The sequence below is a fragment of the Pogoniulus pusillus genome, chromosome 6, assembly GCF_015220805.1.
Source record: "Pogoniulus pusillus isolate bPogPus1 chromosome 6, bPogPus1.pri, whole genome shotgun sequence".
NCBI lineage: Eukaryota > Metazoa > Chordata > Aves > Piciformes > Lybiidae > Pogoniulus > Pogoniulus pusillus.
Window position 1 is genome coordinate 38,577,649 of NC_087269.1, and position 22,343 is coordinate 38,599,991.

Sequence of the window (22,343 nt, forward strand, 5' to 3'; positions counted from 1 at the left end):
TCTCCTGTGAGGAGAGATTCAGGGAGTTTGGGCTGGAGAGGAGAAGGTGCTGAGGTGATCTTATTATGGCCTGTCAATATCTTGAGGGGGCCTGCAAGAAAGCTGTTTAGGATGTCAGGTAGTGATAGGACTAGGAGAAATGGAGCAAAGCTTCCTAACATCCAGTCTGAATGTACCCATTTCTAGAAACTCTTCACCATGAAAGTGGTGAGAGCCTGGAACAAGTTGCCCAGGGAGGTGGTGGAAGCCTCATCCCTGGAGGTGTTTAAGCCCAGGCTGTAGGAGGCTCTAGACAGCCTCTTCTAGTGTGATGTGTCCCTGCTCATGGCAGGGTGGTTTGAGCTAGATGATCTTTGTGATCTCTTCCAACCCTGACTGGTTCTATGAAAAGCCACCACCCCTTGTCTTGTCATATTACACCCTGATAAAAAGTGTCTGGTTTTGTTATCTGTCTTTTGAAGTACTGACAGGCCATGAGAAGCTCTTCCTAGAGCCTTCTCTTCTTCAGGCTGAACAGCCCTGACTCTCTCAGCCAGTCCTCATAGCAGAGGTGTTCCAGCCCTTTGGTTATTGTTGTGGTGGGCTCTGATCCCATTCCAACAGGTCCACGTTTCTCCTGTGATGAGGACTCCAAAGCTGGACCCAGCACTGCAGGTGAGATCTTGGCACAGTGACAGAATACCCTCCCTCACCTGCTGCCCATCCTGCTGGGGTTCAGCCCAGGATACAGCTGGGTCTGGGCTGTGAGTGCACATTTCTGGCTCATATTCAGGTTTTCACCCAGCAACACCCCCAGGTACTTCTCTGCAGTGTTGCTCTCAGTCAACTCATCAACAAGTCTCTATTTGTGCTTTGAAGTCTGTGACTCACTTATGGGACCTTGTTTTGGGTGTTCCTGTTGGCAGTATTTATTCTTTTTGGTCTCTTTGGCTCTGTAGTGGTATTTGTTCCTTAACATGAAAGCTGCATGGGGAATTGGAGGGCCAAGCAGCCTTTAGAGAGATTTCCCAGTGTTGGTGCTTGTGTGGTTGTCTGAGGTGGGGAGGGGGGGTGCTTTTATACAGTGGTGCTTTGATCTTGACTACTTGTTTTCAAAAGCTGGGGAAGGATTTGGATCTGTTCATCAGGTACCCAGAACATCTTGCTGATTTGTTTTACCCTCTCATGTTTATAACCTGCCACAGCTACAAAACAAACAGCAGATGTTCACAAGTTGATGCGAGGAAGTTAGCCTGTAAGGTGGCGACTGAGGAGTGTTGTCAAGTCTGCCCAAGGGAACTAAGTCTTTTGTCTTGGTTGTGTGATTCCAAATGAAGTGCTATGACAAATCAATTAGTTTCTCCTTTCCCAGAAATTCAACTAGAATACCTTCCCTATTGATGAGAGCACACTCCAGACAATCTCAACTCAAAGGTGACAGAGCTGCAATTTTCACCTTCTGCATGCTTGCAGATATTAAATTGATCTTTGACCATTCACTATGAGTGGAGCTTACCCGGGGCATGAAACACTTTCAAACCTCTAATTAGGGGCCTTTGTAAGTTATTAAAGATGGATTCACCTTGCAGGCTGTGCAAAGGTGTGTACATGTCTTTGCTAGACAGTATAGTCCCTGGGTGTCAGTGTTGTTGCTCTCACCTATGTTTGATGGAAGGGCTGTGTTACACCCCCCTTTTGTGGGGGGTTTCTTAAATCTACTCTCTTTTTTCCCCACATTAATCAAAATCAAAGTTAACAACGTTCTGGGCAAAGTTACTGTCTGTACAGCTACTTGAAAAGGAGGTTGTAGAAAGGTGGGTGTTGGTTTATTATCCTGAGGAACAAGTGATGAGAGGAAACAGCTTCCAGTTGCACCAGGGGAGGTTTGGGTAGAACATTAGAACAAACTTCTTCACTGTCGGAGTTGCCAATCACTGTAACTGGCTTCCCAGGGGGGTGGTTCAATCTCCATCCCTGGAAGTGTTTAAAAGGAGGAGAGATTTGGTGCTGAGGGCATGGTTTAGCACCAGACTTGGTAGAGTTAGAGAAAAGTTGGACTCGATTTTAAAGGTCTTTTACAAACAAAATGATGCTGTGAGAATCTGAAGCATGAGCTGCAACCATAAAGCATCTCTCTGAGGTAGACAGACTGGGCTGAACTACATCATTTATTGCACTGAAAATTTACATGGAAAAGTAGTAGTTAATTTTCCATATAATTAATTTTCCTGCATCCATCTGGTGATTGCTGTCATGTAAAAACTGTCTGAATACTTGAGTAAGGGAGAGGTTGTCTCTTGGCATACTAGTAAGTGGCCAAGGGCTGGAGCAATCCGGAGGCAGAACTTGAAAGTGAGTGTAGAATGGTGGTTCTATGAAATCTGTGGGTGTTCAGTAGCAGGAAATTTCCATGCAGTGGCTGGATCTTCACTTGTAATTTCTTTTCTCTATTCAGGGGAGCAGTTGTTTGGTTTGGTTTGGTTTTAAGCTAAGGCTACACATTTGAAATATGTAACAGCAAAGAGTTCCTTTACATGCACATATATCATTGTCTAGCCTATTAGGGCAGCTTGGAGACTTCATTTTCATATAAATAGCTTTAGATCATTTAATGAGTGTCCTGGTAAATGAGCTTCTTCAATGAGGTCAGTTCTGTTCAGCTAATCTTTCTTGCAGAGATCACCACCTGCTTTCACTTTTACTGTCTGTATAGATTTAGGATAATGGAGCTGTAAACAAAGAATGGGAACTTACGATGAAAGTGTTTCTTTGTTACTAGATTTGCATCTTTTTGTAATCCATTTCTCTGCTACCTAAAGGACATAATGTGCTAAAGTCATGGCTAGGTATATTTCCCTAGGTGAGGACATTGCAGGGTCTAGAGTCTTGTTTGTCAGGGCAAAAACTTCAACAAGGGTTCCATGATTTTTCTGCCTTTTGAGTTACAAAGCTGGAGGTTAAATGACCAAGTAGCATTTACACAGACAAACTCTACATTGAAGAAACTAACTCTTCAAAGGGCTTCCTTCCACTGAGAGCCCACTTGTGCCTTCCTAGTGAGTGTGCACTTCTGTGAGTCACTCACGACTGAAGGGTGTTTCTTTTGAACAGCTACAACAGTTTATGGTGTTGTTTCTCATTCTCCGTGTGCGAGCTCATAAGGCAGAGTGAGGATACTGCTGTTTCAATTTCTCTCTAGCATCTCATTCAGATATTGCATTAAACCTGTTTTGTCTTACTTTTTACGTCACAGAATTGTTTCAGTTGGAAGAGACCTTTAAGATCAAGTCCAGCCTTCAACCTAAGACCACTGTGGTTATTAAACTATGCCAACGTACCATGTCCACATGTTCCTTGAACCCATCAGGGGTGATGACTCCATCTCCCTGAGCAGCCTGTTCCAATGCCTTACCACTCCTTCAGGAAAGAAATTTTTCCTAATGTCCAACCAAAACCTTCCTTGGCACAGTTGCAGACCATTTCTTTTTGTTTGATCACTTGATACTGGGTGGAATAGACCAACTCTCTTCTCACTACAGGTGTCAGTGACACTAATTTCTCCCCATTGTGTAGTTTGAGAGCAGGATTTTCAGCCTCAGTGCTGTGCATCTTGCTACAAGGATGAATTTCTGGAGGTACACCTCCTGTAATTTTTTTCCTGCTCTGCAGGACAGTGGAGACTATGGTCACTGATAACCTGAGAATCCTGAAGCAGCTGCAAAGAACAGTTCAAGCCATTGCCGTGGAACTGTAGAGCATTGACTATGCTTCTAGCAGAGTTTAGACAGAGACTGTTTCCCTATGAAGTCTGTCTTCATCTCTTCCATCCTGTTCCTTCTCCTTTATGGTAGCAAAAAGTCATCTGTCATCTGAAGCCCAGACTTTTTCCCTGGGACTGATCAAATGAGAGTAATTTCCATTTTGGCAGTGAATTTTTAGTGTCTGTGCCTGTTGTCCCACTACAGGCCAAAATACAGTGCCTTGGGCATGTATTGACTCTTCCTTGGCACTCCTTTACCCCCTAGCTGTCAGCTTTCTCTGGTACCTGTATACAGCAGTTTAGCGCTTGTCCATCCCATACTTGTAACCAGCAGGCTGATAGCTCAGCCTCAGTTCTTATTACAGGGACATTTGAAAGTTGTCACCTGTGTGTGAAGCCCATGCTGTACCGATGGGTTACAGTGGTACATTCTACAGCATGGACACCTCAGCACCTGGGGTGCAGCTTCTCCTAAATACTGATGAGAATCACTAGGTATGGTCAAGGGTGGAAGTGCACATTCTGTCTCTGGAGGTCTCTTCAGCAAAAGATGAAGCCAATAAAAGATACTTCATTCTGGTGATTCACAGCTGGGGTCACCTTGATCATGCAGATATTCCATCCTTTGATCTGCTGGTGTTTGCTTTAGCTTCTCAGCACCAGCTTGCTCATTCTTTTAATTTCTTCCTATTCTGATTGCTTCTGAATGCCTGCTATGTCCTCTGCAAAAGGAGAGACCAAATGTGTATCAATAAAGGGAATGTTTGATTACAGAAGGAGCTTCTCCTGTTGGGCAGCACACTGCTGCTACGAAGAGGAGACTTACGAGTGGAAATAGCCTGAAATTGTGCCGGAGAGGTTTAGGTTGGACATAAGCAAAAATGTCTTGAGTGAAAGAGTGGTCAGGGATTGGAACAGGCTGCCCAGGGAGGTGGTAGAGTCACCACACCTGCAGGTGTTGAAGAAACCTGTGGATATGGCACTTAAAGACATGGTTAATGTCCACTGTGGTGTTAGATTGACATCTCGACTCTATCTTAGAGGTCTTTTCCAACCAAAACGATGCTGTGATTCTGTGATTGGGCTGCTGACTCCTTGGCTTCTCAGGAAGGTGTTGGCTATAACTCTAAATTGCTTTCACACTACAATATGGGGTCACCACCTCTTACCTGAGGTAAATCTCCACCTTTCACTTGTTACTCTTATGCCTTCTGCTGAAGTCTGTATGTCAGTCGTCTTCTTGCTGTCAGAGTCATGATGCTTACTGGTCTAGAACTATTTAAATCCTCTTAAATAAAGATGTAATTGAGTGTTCAGGAGCATTTCTGAATGTTCCAGGGAATTCAGCTTTTGTGTGAAAATAATCTCAAAGCAATGATACAGTCATTAAGGACTGTCATAAAACCTCCCCTTGTGAGTCATCCAGATGCCATCGAGTCCAAGCAATTTGGGTAATAACAATAAAAAAAGAAGTCAGTGTGTTACATCTTTTGTGTGGCTGTCATGAGCTTCATCCATATTTTTCCAGGTACTGTGTAATTTAGATCTTGTGGGCCACCAGCCAGTGAAGCTTTTGACTAAGTGAATTCTTCAGTCGTATTTTCAAGAGGTTGTTGGCCAGGTAGATGTAGTAGTACAAGGGCAACATCTTTGAGGGACTGTATGTGTGCTTCCACCTTTCAGGACAACTTAACAGTAACTATTAGGTTATGCTCTGGAGCCCCTTACAGAGGAAGGACATGGAACTGTTAGTGCAGGACCAGTGGAGGCCACAAATATGATCAGAGGGCTGGAGCACCTCTGCTGTAAAGACAAACTGAGAGAGCTGAGGTTTTTCAGTCTGGAGGAGGGAAGACCCTGGCAAGACCTGAGAGCAGCCTTCCAGTATTTGAAGGTGGACTTCAGGAGAGCTGGAGAGGGGCTTTTTGCAAAGGCATGGAGTTACAGAATGAGGGGTAGTAGCTTCAAACTGGAAGGAACTAGATAAGGCATTCAGAAGAAAATCTTCTCCATGAGGGTGGTGAGACACTGGAGCAGGCTGCTCAGATAAGGCTTCAAGCCTGGAAGCATTCCAGGCCAGGCTGGATGGAGCCTGGTCTCCTTTTGTTCAAGATAATTTGCAGGTTATGTATTAATTAGATTAATGAGATCAGTGCCCCAGTGTTATCCATGTGTTACGAGTATCAATCTTTGTCTTGTTTTTCCTTACTTTCTTGACTTAAGCCAAAATGTTGAGCTCCATTGTTTAGTTCTGTGTCCATTTTCCCCATCTCTCGTTGCAAGTCCTGTACTTGCCTTATACAGACAACTAGAATCACAGAGTGTTTTGGGTTGGAAGGGACCTTTTAAAGGTCATCTACTCCAATCCCCCTGCGGTCAGCAGTGGTCCATTGGTAATCAGTACAGGTAAGATTAAGGAGCCGAAAATGCCTTGGCAGCACTCAACAAGCCAAGCTGGAAGCAGAGTCTCTACAGTATGATTTGTGTTGTGCTGTGTGATAGTGCTGGATAGGTCCAGTTAATCAGGCCTTTTAAGTAGGGGCAGCTGACATCAGTGAGACCACCCAAGTTCTTTGAAATGAGGGTAGTGGGAGGGTAGTGCTTGCCCATTTTTATCCTGACCCTTCATTTTCCCTTGCTTATAACTTTGTCAGGTTGTTATGGTTTTGGTTTAAAAGCAGATGACTGGCAATCTGGGATCTTTCTTTTTCCCCTGTACTTTTTTTGGGTTTAATCTTATGTAAGCACTCAAGGAAATAGTCTGTTTGGGCAGAGATATGAAGTTATTTAAAGCTGTGTGTGTAACCTTGTGTTTTGTGTGCAGACTGCAGGGAGATCTTGCTGCCAACAATGACAGATCAGCTGAAGTGTCACTTGGAAAGACAAGAAGATTTGGAGGCTTGTTGCCAGTTGCTGAGTAACATCCTGGAGGTGCTTTACAAGAAAGATGTGGTTAGTACCTTATGGTTCTGGGATGGCTATGTTTTAGTAGAATGAATTAAATGAGTAGCTCCTAATGGCTTAGATTATGTTTTCCTCTTACTACTTTTCCTGAACCTGTCTCAAGTCTTCTTTTTAGATATTCAGTGAGGAGGAGATCTCAGAACATCTCAGGGTGCTTCTTACTGGTTCTGAGGCACATTCAATACAGGACTTTGATAACACTTCTTCAGGCATTGGCTAGATAATGAAAATATAGGGAGTTCAGCTGTTCTCTTACATCATGTCATGCCTCTGCCAGGTGGAAAATTGTCATTTTAAGCTTTTTTTTTGGTGAGTGTTTTGGGAAACACGTGTTGGATTTGTACAGATAACAGCCTGCTATGCCAGCTTGAAGAGGTATGTGCAGAGACACATGTAGAAACACATAATCTGTTATCTTCATACTTATAATAGTTTATCATACAATTGCTTTGGTTAGAAAGGACCTTCAAGTCCAGTTATTACTGAACTCTCCCAAGTCTGCTGCTAAACCATGTCCCTCAGCACCACATCTCTGCCTCTTCGAAACACCTCCAGGAATGGGGATTCAAGCACCTCCCTGGGCAGCCTGTTCCAGTGTTCAAGAATCCTTTCAGTGAAGAAGCTTCTTCTAATATCCAACCTAAACCTGTCCTGGTGCAACTTGAGGCCATTTAATCTTGTTCTATTGCTCATTACTAGGAAAAGGAGACCAACCACCTTTTTGCTCCTACCTCCTTTCAGGGAATTGTAGAGAATGAGAAGGTCTCACTTCATCCTCTTTGTCATGATTTGGATGTTCACTGCCCCACTGCACTTTGGAAATCACCCACACTGGACTCAGTCTGCTCTGGAAATTTGAATGAAGCTTATTATTTACAGCTTAGCACAATACACAAGCAGATATTTACAGTATATACAGTTATAGACAGAAATATACAAGGTGAAAGGTAATACAGAAACACAACAGCCCTCCCAGAAACCTGAGTCCCCAGGAGGGGCTCCCAACCGCCCTTCCACCTTCTCCCACCCTTCTACCTTACCCCAGACGTTGCCTTGTGCCCCAAGGAAGAATGGAGGTCAGCCAGGGGGGTTAGGAAGCAAAGTGGATTAATCGCAGAGATGGAGGGCGAGGTTAGGGAGAAAGGCAGCTCAGAGCTCATATGAAGAGTGACTCCCTTATCTGTGTTTCAGTTCTTGTTCTTATACCTCTCAGCAAGCCTATGAGTGAAGTAGACATCACCATTGTTTCCCTTTCACAGCCTGTAATCTAATCCTTCTCACCAAAACATTCTAGCTAGCTTCAAACTAGCACACTCCTTTTCTTCAGGCTAAACACTCCCAATTGCCTGAGCTGCTTCTCAGAGGACTTGTTCTCTTGACCCTTCACCAGATTTGTTGTCCTTCACTGGACACACTCTAGAACCTCAATGTCCTTTTTGTATTGAGGGACCCAAACTGTGAACCCAGTACTCAAGGTGTGGCCTCATAATATCTAATAATAATGTGTATATATGTTAAACCCCATACTTTTGTCAACACAGCAAACTGGCTTAGCTTTCTGAAGCACCATTTAAAGACTACTACAACCAAAGTGCCATTGAAAGACAGTTTAATTCTCCACCTCAGGAAGAGAGAACCTGAGCTGGCACATGGTGGCATCTGCATGAATATCATAACTAGCACAACTGTCTGATGCATTCAGACGTGGAGGTATGAGGGAGTCATGTGAGAACCTGTGCAGAGCCCTGGGCTGCTGTGCAGATGTGTACCTTGCATAATAGTCCCTTTCTGTCTTCCCTTGAGTTCACACAAATATCCAAACATTGGTGCTTTGCTGGAGAGCTGCAGTGGTAAGATACTTTCTTAAAGAGGTTTCTGCTGGTGAGGCTTCAGCCTGAGCATTCAGTCTTAAGGAGACTCATAGACTAATTTAGTTGGGAAGGACCTTCATGGGTCAGGTACTCCCATGATAGCTGTGTCTGATTTGACTCTGGTCTGGGTTTGTTCTGATTTTGGTTTTTGCAAGCGGTTTTGTGTGACTGCTTTGGAGTGCAGGTTGGTTTTAAAAGTTAAAAAAGGAACTTTAGTTCTCATCAGCTGCTTTCTGATGCTCTGCTGGCTGCGTTTCTCCCTTTGGTAGAACTCACTTGTACGTCCATCATCTTCTGGGCTGAGCCCAGCTGGAGCAGGACTGCAGGAGCTGAGAGCTGCTATGCACTGCTGTTGGTTAGTAGCTCCAGAAGACAGATACTCATTTGGCGATGGAGCAGGGGGATCACAGGATCCCATCATCATGGGGTCTGTAAGGGACCTCTGGAGGTCAGCTAGTCCAAACCACCTGCTAAAGCAGGATCATTCAGAGCATGTTTCCCAGGATCACAGTGTCCTGGTAGGTTTGGAATCTCTCCAGAGAAGATGACTCCACAACCTCTGGTGTGGTGCTCTGCCACTCTCAAAGGACAGAATTTTTTCCTTTTGTTTAGGTGGAACCTCCTGTGTTCCAGTTTGTGCCTGTTCCCCCTTGTCCTGTCGCTGGACACCACTGGCAAGGGTCTGAGTCCATCCTCCTGATGCCCACCCTTTAGATACAAGCTTGGAGAAGATCTCCTCTCCGGTGTCTCTTTACGTGAGGGAGCAACTAGAATGTCTTGAGTTGTGTCCAAGCATGGATGAGGAATGAGTTGAGAACTTGTGGGTGCAAATTAAGGGACAGGCTATGATGAGTGATGCAGTTGTGGGTGTCTGTTATGGGCCACCTGATCAGGATGAGGAAGTGATGAGGCCTAGTACAGGCAGCTAACAGCAGCCTCATGATCACAGGCCCTGGTTCTCATCTACCCAGATACTTGCTGGAAGGGCTACTCAGCTCAGGCCAGGAAGTTCCTTCAGTGTATTGATGATAACTTCTTGATGCAAATGGAGGAGGAGCCAACTAGGAGGGGAGCACCGCTGGATCTTATCCTCACCATCAAGGAGGGTCTGGTTGGAGCAGTGCGGGTTGAGGGCAGCCTTGGCCTTTAGTGAGAGTGAGATGGTGGAGTTGAAGATCTTGTCTGGTAGGAACAGGATATCAAGCAGAACTACTGGATTTCAGGAGGACTACCTTTGGCCTTTTCAAGCAATTGTTGGGTGAAATCTCATGGGACAGGGTGCTAAAAGGCAGAGTGGCCCATGATAGTTGGTTAACATTTAAGGACCTCTTCTTCCAAGCTCAAGATCCACTTCCCAGCAAGAGGGAAATTGAGAAAGGAAGCCAGAGAAACTCACATGGCTAAGTAAAGAACTGATAAGCAAACTTAAGTGGAAGAAGAGATTCTACAGATCATGGAAGGAGGGGCTGGCCTCCTGGGAGGAGATAGGACTCTTGTCAGAGAGCGTAGGGAAACAACTAGGAAGGCTAAGACCCTGTTGGAACTGAGCCTTGCAGGGGAGGTCAAGGATTAAGGAAAGGGCTTCTTCAAATGCATTGCAGGAAGAGCTAGTATTACAGGCAATGTAGGCCCTCTGCTGAAGGAGGAGAGTGCTGTGGTGACAGAGGACACAAAGAAGGCAGATTTATTAAATACCTTCTTCATCTCCATCTGTGCTGCTGGTGACTGTCCTCAGGACCCCCTGACACCTGAGGCACCAGAGGAAAGCATGACAAAGGAGCCTTCCCTGATTGATGAGGACTGGCTTAAGGAACAGTTGAGTAATCTGGACATCCATAAGTCTATGGGTCCTGATGGCATGCACCTGCAGGTGCTGAGGGAGCTCGCACAGACCACTCTCCACCATCTTCAATAGGTCATAGTGGACAGGAGAGGTGCCTGGGGACTGGAGGAGGGCAAACATCACTCCAATCTTCAAAAAGTGTAAGGAGGAGGACCCAGGTAACTATAGACCATTCAGCCTCACCTCCATCTCTAGAAAGGTAATGGAGCAACTTATCCTCTGTGCTATCCTGAGGCATATCAAGGACAGTGGTGTCATTAGGAGCATTCAGCATGTTTTTGCCAAGGGGAAGTCATGCTTGACCAACCTGGTAGCCTTTTATGAGGACATAGAACTGTTGAATGTTTGGGGTTGGAAGGAGCCCTTAAACATCATCTAGTTCAAACCCCCTGTAGTCAGCAGGGACATCTGCAACTAGAGCAGGCTGCTTAGAGCCCCAGACAACCTCACCTGAAACACTGCCAGGAATGGGACATCTCTGGCAACCTGGGTCAATGTTCCACTGCCCTCATTGTAAAATATTTCTTCTCTATTTCTTGTCTACATTCTTTTAGTTTAAAACCATCATTGATTAAGGCCTGTGTGCTTTAGAAGTTGGAAAAAAATGACTTAAGAAAATTACATCATTAGGTAATTCAATGTCTTAGGCTTTGCTCTATTTCCAGGGACTTGCATTTCATTTAAAGAATTGTGAGAGGACATCTTAAGTTATCAGCAACATGCATGAATAAAAACAGTCTTTGCATGGTGTGTGTTAAAATAGGAGACCAATTTTTGCTTTTGATCAAGAGCAGCGAGTGATGTTTCATTTAACTTTGACAAGACAGGCTGATTTCAAGGCAAGCATGAAGAGTTCAGTTTTGTTAGTGGCTGTATCTAGTTACCATTAATTTATGCTTGTTCCTTAGGGGCCAACACAACGCCACGTCCAGATAATCATGGAGAAGCTACTGAGGACAGTAAACAGAACAGTCATTTCCATGGGACGTGATTCGGAGCTCATCGTAAGTGTCTCTTGATGTCAGCTTAAATATCTTGGTCACATTTTTTTGAACCTGGCTGTAATAGAACTTAAATCCCCACTGACCCAAAGCAATCAAAACCTTCTATAGCTGTCTTTGTGCTCAGTAAGCTGTGAAGCAGTCCCTTGTAAATGGAGGTTGTGTGGGTTTTGTGGGATGGATAGAAAAAAGAATACCTAGAAAAAATTGGTGGCCAAGTAGTTTAGCTGGATTGTAGATGTTTATGGTAACCAAAATGAGGCAGGAGTTGGAATTAGCTGGCTGAAAGGTGTGGAAATGAATGACTTGAATGTTTGTCACTGCATTAGGAATTGATTGCTGTTTTGACTGCAACAGAGAAAACCAAGGCGGATGGCAGTGTTGGAGTGATTGAGAAATACAACAGAGCCCCCAGTTATGGCAATGTTGGAATGATTGAGAAATACAACAGAGCCCCCAGTTATGGCAATGTTGGAATGATTGAGAAATACAACAGAGCCCCCAGTTATGGCAATGTTGGAATGATTGAGAAATACAACAGAGCCCCCAGTTATGGCAATGTTGGAATGATTGAGAAATACAGCAGAGCCCCCAGTTATGGCAATGTTGGAATGATTGAGAAATACCAGAGCCCCCAGTTATGGCAATGTTGGAATGATTGAGAAATACAGCAGAGCCCCCAGTTATGGCAATGTTGGAATGATTGAGAAATACCAGAGCCCCCAGTTATGGCAATGTTGGAATGATTGAGAAATACAGCAGAGCCCCCAGTTATGGCAATGTTGGAATGATTGAGAAATACAGCAGAGCCCCCAGTTATGGCAATGTTGGAATGATTGAGAAATACAAGAGCCCCCAGTTATGGCAATGTTGGAATGATTGAGAAATACAGCAGAGCCCCCAGTTATGGCAATGTTGGGATGATTGAGAAATACAACAGAGCCCCCAATTATTTCCTTTTAACAATCAAGAGGAAAGACTGATGTAGTATCTTCAGCTTGCTCTACTTTGGTTGCATGGCACTGTGATTTTAAATCCTGACATCTGAATTCTTTGACTTTATCATTGGTCTGAATTATGAAATAAGTGAGATCTGTTGACATCCAAAATGGGAAGAGATCTTGGTGTGGTTTTGAAGTCTCACTGTGAGCTTGCTTTTACATTATATTCTCTGTTAGATGTCTGTATTTGGAGATTAATGTGTGAGATAGTGGTCAATGTGGGTCAGATTTCTAATCTAAGTAGCTGTCCTGTTCTACATAGAGTTGGTTCACTTCAGTTTGATACCCTGCTATTTTTTTTTCCTTAGAGGTTTTATTTGGTAGTCAGTTCTCAATCTTCTGCCTTTTTTATTTTAATTTCTTAATCTTGTTTTTTTCTTATTTCATTTCTGTGTGTCAGTTGACACAGGGATGTTTGACTTGTTAAGAGGTTACTGTTCTTGGGACATATTACTTGGCTACTGCTGTCGCATTTTCTTGGTGGATGATGGTGCCTGTGTCAGCAAATCTGCTGCATTTCTAGCTTTAGTGCATGATCCACTAAAGTGTTTTGTTTTTTGCCATTCCATTTTTGTTACTTTGACTTGAAAGAATAATTTCTTTTAATTGCTTTGATTTAAAAGGACTTGTAAGAAAGCCATGACGGATGATCAGGTCTGTTATTGGAGCACAAAATGGTTTTGAGTAGAGATTTCTACAGAATATCCTAGTGCTGTGATGCAGTAACAGCTGATATGTTGTTCCATTGTGTGTTACTACACAAGTTGTTAATAATATACAGCAGAAATGTCTTTAGGTTCTGTACAACAGTATGGTAGAATGGCTTGAGTTGGAAGTGACCTTAAAGACCACCTACTCCAACCTCCCCACCATGGGCAGGGGCACTTCTCACCTAAACTGATCTGCTTAAGGCCTCATCCAGTCTGGCCTTGAACACCCCCAGAAGGAAGGCATCCACAGATTTCTTGGGCAGCCTGTTCCGGGATCTCACCACCCTATGAGGAGAGGCTGAGGGAGCTGGGGGTGTGCAGCCTGGAGAAGAGGAGGCTCAGGGATGACCTCATTGCTGTCTACAACTACCTGAAGGGAGGTTGTAGCCAGGTGGGGGTTGGTCTCTTCTGCCAGGCAACCAGCAACAGAACAAGGGGACACAGTCTCAAGTTGTGCCAGGGGAGGTCTAGGCTGGATGTTAGGAGGAAGTTGTTGGCAGAGAGAGTGATTGGCATTGGAATGGGCTGCCCAGGGAGGTGGTGGAGTCACCATCCCTGTAGGTATTGAAGAAAAGCCTGGCTGAGGCACTTACTGCCATGTCCTAGTTGACTGGATAGGGCTGGGTGCTGGGTTGGACTGGCTGATCTTGGAGGTCTCTTCCAACCTGCTTGATTCTATGATTGTACTGAAGAACTTCTTCCTAAGAACTAGTCTAAAGCTCCTCTCCCTTAGCAAAGCTTCCCTTCTTCCCCCAGTTGCACAGAAGATGTAGTGTAAGACATACAGGAAACTTCCTCAGTTATGCTTAGGATGTGAATTAATTATTGTTTTGATGAGTATGATTTCAGTGGTATTTTAAAAATGTTAATTATTCCTTTTGCATTTATCAAGGTGTATTTGAAAACTTCTCCTGTACCTATTTTAATTAAGTACAGTTGTATTAAAAATATCCACAGTGATCATGAATACAACTTGAAATCACTCTGCCTGCACACTCTGTAATTATGTCATGAGCATTAATAGGACTCTGGTATTTTCATGGGTTACTTACTCCTACCTTAAAATCTAGTCTATTGTGGATAGGATCCTCCTGTAATCAACTCAAAAATTATTGTTTCTGGGGAAATGATCCTCTGTGATCAACCAATAAATTCATTTACTCTAGGGAAAGGATTTTCCTGTATTCAACCAGTAAATTATTTTGGTGGTGTCAGCAAAGTAGAAAGACTAAAGTGGAAGTGATAACAACTAGGAAGTGTAATTTGACACCTTTTGGGTCAGAATCAGGTTGAGATTATGTGCTGGTTTGTTTTTTTGGTCAGTACTAGTATAGTTTTGCCTGCAAGTTACATTAGAGAATTATCCTTAAAAGATAATTAGAAGGAATTAAAAAAATATGTTATGCCTCTTCAAAATCCTTTAACAATAGAGTCAAATGAAGTAAACCACAGAACAGAGGGGGTAGTCTGATGTAAAGATAACTACAGTGTTGTGTTAAAGCTGGTGCATCTTGTACTTGAAGAACTACTTGACTGTGTCAGGGTCGCTCAATTCAAGAGAGATGTTGAGGTGCTGGAATGTGTCCAGAGAAGGGCAACAAGGCTGCTGAGGGGCCTGGAACACAAACCCTATGAGGAGAGGCTGAGGGAGCTGGGGGTGTTTAGCCTAGAGATGAGGAGGCTCAGGGCAGACCTCATTGCTGTTGACACCTACCTGAAGGGAGGTTGTAGCCAGGTGGGGGTTGGTCTCTTCTCCCAGGCAACCAGCAACAGAACAAGGGGACACAGTCTCAAGTTGTGTTGGGGGAAGTCTAGGCTGGTTGTTAGGAGGAAGTTGTTGGCAGAGAGAGTGATTGGCATTGGAATGGGCTACCCAGGGAGGTGGTGGAGTCACCGTCCCTGGAGGTGTTCAAGAAAAGCCTGGATGAGACACTTAGTGCCATGGTCTGGTTGACTGGCTAGGGCTGGGTGCTAGGTTGGACTGGCTGATCTTGGAGGTCTCTTCCAACCTGGTTGATTCTATGATTTCCATGTAAAACTGAATTGGAATACACTGTAAGTATTGCAGAAAACAGGCTCTTGGAATCAAAAATATGGAGAAAGTGGCATTTATTCCTGTATACAAGAAGTAGATCTCCAGTAAGGATTACCAGGTGTTAGCTTCATTCTGAGGATCCTGCCTTGAATAGCTGAAGCAGAAGAAGCAGTCCTTGTTTGAGACAAGGCCTCTTTTCTCTTAGGTGGCAACAGGGAAATGTAGATTCCCAATTTCCCCTATAGTGTTAAGTTTGTTTCAATTCACTTTCTTCATTGTAAGCCTCTATCCTAATGGGAACTCCTGTGGCATTTGGCGTGCATGAACTTTGGGATCTATGGGGTAAAGATCCAAGAGCATGGTCTTGTAGAAGTTGTTTTCACTTACATTTTAATAATTGGGGTGTTGGTTTGTTTTAATCTTGTTCTGAGTCTGAGGTTTGCATAGCTTTCTTGTTGGTTTTGACTGTGTGGTAAATCAGTGAGAGATGATGTTTTCAGAGGGGACAGAGGTCTGGGTTATCAGTGGAGAAAATGGCTCGAGGTTGCACCAGAAGAGGTTTAAGTTGGATGTTAGGAACAATTTCTTCACTGAAAAAACGGTCAGACCTTGAAACAGGCCAGCTAGGAAAATGGTGAACTTGCCATCCCTGGAAGTGTTCAAAAAAACTTCTAGATGTGACACTTAAGGGAGTGGTTTAATGGTGGAGTTGGCATTGTTGGTTTAATGGCTGGTCTTGGTCTTGGAGTCTCTTCCAATCTTAATGATTTTGTCATTCTATGATTGTCAGGAATTCAAGCAGTCAGATGAAAATGCAGTTCTCTTGGAACAGGTGGCTGAAGTAGAATGTTTGAACATAATGTGATCTTACGTTGGTGAACAGGAATCTTCAGGAGATGAAGTTGCTAGATGAGCTGATGTAGTAGCAACAGGAGACACTGAATTTAGTGTTTCAAGAGAACATGCAATTGGAGGCTGTTAAACTTGTAATAATACAATGCTTTTTCTACATTACACCCTATGGATAGGGCTTTGACTAAGAATGAACAACTGTTGCTGGATCAGTTTTCTTTGGAAAAGCAGTGAAATGGATGAGTTGTAGTACTAGCCTGACCTCATGGGTAAGGCAAGGGACCAGCCTTCTCTGCAAGACACGGTCATCTCTTTAAATGTAGTTACTTCACTGTAAGATTTACAAACATTTCACCTTAATCCAGGAAATTATTTTGGTAACACTTACCTGATGCCTACCATGTCTCATTATGACATCATTGGATACAACCTGTTAATGTTGCTGTGATTTTTTTTGTTTTCAGTATTCTTCAAGGCTGTACAGCACATCTGTGGCAAAATTTCTGTCTATTTAGCATTAAATTGCCAGTTAACCACAAGTAATTGCAGGAGGTGTCTTTTTTCCAGTGTTGATCAGACTGGAAACATTCTCTCAGTAGCCTTTTCTGACGTTGCAGATACTTTGTTTTAGGTTTTCCTTAAATGTTTGACTTTCTAGGGAAAAAAATAGTATTTTTATCATTTGCCATCAAAAAACAACTATCTTGAAGTAAGATAGACCAATTGTAGGAAGAAAAACTAGAAACTAAATGGAACAGTCTAAGTGACAGGAGAAAATGTGATTTGAACATAATATTGGTTTGAGTTGGTAGCAAAATTACTCTGAGATACCTCTTCTGACCCCCAGAACTTGTAAAGAAAACAAAACAAAACACCCCAAAACAAAAAAGCAAGAAAAAAGCCAAACCACTGACCCAAATCCTACTAGACTGAGTTGCTGGTTTGGAGCCTCCACAGCTTCTCTGTGCAACCTGTTTCAGTGCCTCATCAGCCTCATGGGGAAGAATTTCTTCCTAGTGTCTAGTCTAAATCCAGTTTCTTCAGGTTTGAAGGCGTTACCCCATGTTCTGTAACTCCATGCCTTTGTCAGAAGTCTGTCCCTGTCTCTCCTGTAGACCCTTCCAAATACTGAAAGCCTGCTCTTGTGCAGGCTGAACTGCCCCAACTCGCTCAGCTCGTGTTCACAGCAGAGGTGCTCCAGCACCAGAGGTGTTTAGAGCCAATAAACCAAAAGGCTTTAAAGGAAGAGTGATACTTAGCTGTATACAGGATGACAGCCTACAATTTTAACAGGTTAGAACCTGACTCTTTCAGATCTAAGGGGGGGAAAATAAGTTTTACTTTCCACCTTTGTACAAATTTCAATTCAGGTTTTACATCCCACATTGGTGAACTGCAAATAAAAGTCAGCAAGACCTTGGCCCTCTCTGGACCTTCTTTAACAGTTCCATGTTTGTCTTGTTTTGGAGGCTTCAGAGCTAGACATAACACTCCAAATGGGATTTTAGGAGAGTGGAGTAGAGGAGAATCACTTCCCTTCACCTGCTTTGGATGCTGCCCATGTAGTATCACAATGCATGGAATGGGTCTGGATTACTATACCACTGGCCCTACCAGTGGTATGGAAACAACCTCACCTAAACAAACTGACAGCAAATTTGTAGCACTCAAATTATTTTAATTAGCCAGAGTTGTAGTTTATGGATGAAGAAATGATACTAAAAACTGTTTGATGCAGGCTGTGCCATTGTACTATAACAGGATTGTGTTGGAATTGCTGTAATATTTGTACTGGCAATTGAGTTAAATTCCAGAGGTAGTACATACTGTGTGGTCCTACTTAGATGCTAAAGAAGTGGTGTAATCTCTTTATGCTTGATTGGAAAGTGCTCATGAAAAATGAATCTATTTTATCTTGAAAACAGTGATTAACCTTTAAAGCACAGAGTGAAATTAAAGGCAGAGGTGGTGGTTTGGTATCCTAAGGAAGAAAAAGCAAACACTTTGTACTGAGGATAGGATTTTTCAGTTTTAATAATGATTTCTTTTTTTTTCAGTTTATCCTGATCTTTAAACTATTTTTACAGTGCCTTTTTGTTTTTTCTCTAAGAAAACAAGTGATACCCACATGAATAGTGTTTCCTAATAGTTCTGAAACAATGAATGTAGCTCTCGCTGAAAGGAAAATATACGGACTCAGAAAATAGCAGGTAATATAAAATCACTGCAGTATTTATTGACTGAAAAGTAGTTTTAAGCATGAAAAGGGGAGAAAGTGCATATAGCAAATTAGTGTATGAAAGGTGCATGGTATTGTCAGAGTGAATCCAGCAAAGCCACACTGAAAGTAAAGATGCATTTTCTTTGTTATTAACCTCGTAAGATCTTCTACGTTACAGTGAAAGTAGCTTTGTCAGTTGCATCGAACTAAAAAGCTCTAAAGAATTAGAGGTTTGGGGGGGAGGGGTTGTTTGGTTTTTTTTTCTTCTTTTTTTTTTTTTTTTTTTTCTCTTGGTATCTATCTAACCTGAGCCTGAGTGATTCTAAATGTAATAGAATATGATGCCTTTTACACACTTGGCAAAAACATTTTATTACAAATCACATTGGTTATGGTACCGATCGAACACGAGATGTCAGTTTTAAAGCAGGACTAGATAGATGTATGTTAGCTTTTCCCAGTTCTTAAAAAAATGTAAAAAATTAAAAATTTGCAACTTTGTTAAGAAAATAGCCTGGACATGTACAGACCACGCCGTGAGAACTTCTACTTTTAGCTCTTTTATGTTTCACTGGTGAGTTTTCCTCAGTCGTTTTCACTGGTTACAGAATCCTGGTCTCTTTGATGAGAGAGAGAGCCACACATGAAAACAGTTCTGTTGTGTGTCAGTCCCTGCACACGAGAACATTTAGAGTAGATATATGGGAGAAGCTGCTGATTTGGTGACACTAACCATTGGTAATTGACATTGAGAGGTGCTCGATTGACTTTCTTGAACAAAATACCCCCAAACACTAGGCCTGTTAAGCATGGATGAGTTCATCATTAGCACTATTTAAAATAACACTGAACAGTTGTATATTTTTCTTCTGATGTCCATATTTGATATTTCTTTCTCCTTAGGAAAAATAGATTTTGTTCTCTTGGTTGGAAATACTTCAACTGCTAAAACATGTCTTGGGTGGGCTGTCTTGTAAACAGTTCTATAGCTTTGATTAAAAACAATATAAAAGACATGGAACACTCTTTTTAATGTGAAACAATTGCACTTCCTTCCTAGTAGCCAGGATCACCTTTTCTAATCCTTCAGCTTTCAGAATACAATTTCAGGATATTGTTTGCTTATATACAAGAACTTGTAGCCCTCTTGACGATTTCCTGTAAATGTGACTTCTTTTTCCCACTTGAAGCATGTTGAGATTAATTTGGAGTAGGACGAAGACATCTTCTGCATTATTTTTTTTGTTCCCATTTCAACTTCCTTTTCTTGCACTTGGCTTTGGGGAGAAAGTTTTCTAGGTTATTTTCCTCAAGTTTTCTTGGATATGATGTGGAGCTAAGAGGAAAAGTAGTGCAAACAAAACCACTTGACATTTTTTAGTATGTGCCAATTCCTCTGTGAGTGGTTACACTGCTTCCACCTAAAGCCTGAAGAATCTCTATCTTACTGATGTGGCTTTTAAAACAAGTCTTGCTAAACCCATTTGTCACATGACACTTGTCTCAAATTATCTTAAGTTCTTAAAAGAAGCCAAGAATCTCACTCCTTGACCACTTCTGGTATTTTTTCCATAAATGATTATTCTAGATGCAAATTTAATGACAGTAATAAATAATTAAAGGAAAAAAAAAAGGTACAGTTTACACTTCAGAGCAAAATTGTCATTAAAAAACCCAAAAATCACAGAAAAAATAGGGCAGGAATGCAAACAGTGTTGTTGGTTTTTTTCCCTAAGTGTGTTGTTTAGCAAGTGCAATTAATTGAGATATAAATTATAGGAAGTTGGGAAACCCATCTGAGCAGCTTAGTAAATAAAGAGCATTTAAAATTACTGCTCCTTCCAAATGGGTTTCCAAGTGCGATACGTGCTATAAATTTTCTGGTGCCTTCTGCAGTAGTGTAGAAGGTTCTCCAAAGACTGCTACAAAAAAGATACTAAATCAGGGCAAATAACAACAATCTGTAAAGCTTCTGATTGTAGCATTGTAGGTTGTTGGGTTTTTGTTTTTGTTTTTGTTTTTTAATGTGACATTTAAACCTTTTGGGTATCAAAAGGCTAAAAGTGAGATCTAGGACAGATGAATGTCCTGTTGCTTTGACCCTGCCAACTTGCTGTGGTTTAAAGGCTTGTCCTGACTTTGGGAGGTTCCTAGCTGCTCACCTGCTGGGAGGTGAGCAGCCAACTTGTTTGTCTGGTGATGAGGACATAGCTAAATTAGAAATGAAGGTGCATTGTCGAGATGTGGTAGGTTGGTTGAAGTCTGCATCGCATGAAGGCAAATATACATAGAGTCACATCTTGGAGATTATTCATGGTCTTGGACCACGTGAAAAAAATTGTGCTTTGTCCAGGATTTATGTGCTGAAAACTGCACTCCCCTATCAACATGGATCTGTAAAACTGAAGACCACTGCAAACATAAGGCTTGCCTTTTTTTTCCCCTCGTTGTTGTTTAGAGACAATAAACCAAAAGGCTTTAAAGGAAGAGTGATACTTAGCTGTGTACAGGATGACAGCCTACAATTTTAACAGGCTAGAACGTGACTCCTTCGCATCTAAGGGGGGGAAAACAAGTTTTACTTTCCATCTTTGTACAAATTTCAATTCAGGTTTTACATCCCACATTGGTGAACTGCAAATAAAAGTCAGCAAGACCTTGGCTGGTGCCTTGCTTCTGGACACTAGTTCATAGGTACAAAGGCCTTTTTGGTACGTACGGTGAGAACTGAATGCCACCAGAACGGTCAGCACTACGCTGGCCCGGAACGCTCATCACTCTACCAAGATCCCATTATAGGTGATTGATAGAACTCCAAATGTATTTTCAGAGAAGGCCTTGGACTCCACAAATAATAGACTTGGGTTAAAGGAACCAGAGTTTCCATCTTCCATGCTTTTTTGATTCAGTTTTGGATTTTTGCTTGGGAGTGGAGGAGTAGCTCTCCTGAGAATAAGGCAAAGGTGCAACCTGAGTTTCCTCGATGGGATGAAGTTTTCTCAAAACTGGCTGTAGTTTATCTTCTTGCTGTTTAAAATCCAATTCCACACTAAAAATGCAAAGAAGAAAAACCAACAGTTAGTTACTGTTACAATGGCTGGATCTCAGAAGTGTTTTCCAAGCAAAGCACTTTTAGTGTACTGTAGTTACATTGATAGATTTCAACCAAGACATCTGACACCAATAAAGAATTAATGAATTTCAAATAATGAAATTGTTGAAATTAATGAAATTCAAATTAATTAATGAAATTCAAATACAAAGTAAATGTTTCGATAGATATCTACATTTCTTGCACCAAAAGTGAAAGGTTAAAAAGGAGGGGGTGGGAGGAGGGAAAAAAAGAGCATTGCAAAAGAGAAATAGGAATGAGTCTGTGCAAATTTTATCCCTCTTGTTTAGAGAGGGCTTGAGAAGTGCTGTGATGAAGTGACTGAAAACCAGAAATGCAACTTTTCCTCCTCATCATTATGGGCAAATATCTTCTCCACATCTAGGTTGTTGAGGAATAAAAAGACATTTCAAATCAAAGAAGATAATTGTTAATATTTCAAGTATATGCTAGATTTGTACCTATGAAGACCTGAAGGTGCAGGAGGCAGCTTCTGGCTATCCTGTTATTGCAGAAGCACACTTCAAGCCTACTGATTAATACCCATCCTTGTTAATGCAAGAAAAATGCCAACTTCAACTTGATCACATGCTTTTGTTGGCACTTGAGCTAGCAAAAAGCAGTTGGTTGGTTGAGAACGCCCCACCACAGAAACACTTCAAGCAACACAGTGAGAGAATCTTGGCATGAAACAGATTCTTCTCTGAGAACTCTCTCAGAAAGCACTAAAGTGTCATGGAAATGTGTGCAGGATTTGGCACAAATTAGAGATTATTTGTTTCTTGGTATAAATTTAGAAGGAAACTTAAAAGGCCTTTCAGCTCCAGCATTGGCAGAGCTTATTTTGACTTTTCAAAATGCCAGTCTCTTAAAAGCTACTTGATACTGATATAAAAGATAAGTTGTTTTATAAGAAACTTTAACAGATAATCAATTTCTATTTAAGGTCTCAAGAGAAAAAGAAAACACCATCTTAGTTCTAGTCCAAGTGACA

The 22,343-nt window shown here is 42.1% G+C and overlaps 2 protein-coding genes across 5 annotated transcripts in view; one reads left to right on the forward strand and one right to left on the reverse strand.

The window, feature by feature from the left end:
* Window positions 1-22,343, forward strand: part of DOCK1 (dedicator of cytokinesis 1) — a 433,046-nt gene that overhangs the window by 122,809 nt on the left and 287,894 nt on the right. For all 4 annotated transcript variants that reach the window (XM_064145308.1, XM_064145312.1, XM_064145309.1 and 1 more), the window contains exons 26-27: window positions 6,564-6,691; window positions 11,326-11,421. In XM_064145308.1, coding sequence (XP_064001378.1) covers window positions 6,564-6,691; window positions 11,326-11,421 — 224 coding nt within the window. The remainder of the gene's footprint in view (window positions 1-6,563; window positions 6,692-11,325; window positions 11,422-22,343) is intronic.
* INSYN2A (inhibitory synaptic factor 2A) overlaps window positions 20,257-22,343 on the reverse strand; it is a 55,950-nt gene continuing 53,863 nt past the window's right edge. The window contains exon 4 of the mRNA XM_064145313.1: window positions 20,257-21,286. Within this exon, the coding sequence (XP_064001383.1) occupies window positions 21,103-21,286 (184 nt within the window). The 3' untranslated portion in view covers window positions 20,257-21,102. The remainder of the gene's footprint in view (window positions 21,287-22,343) is intronic.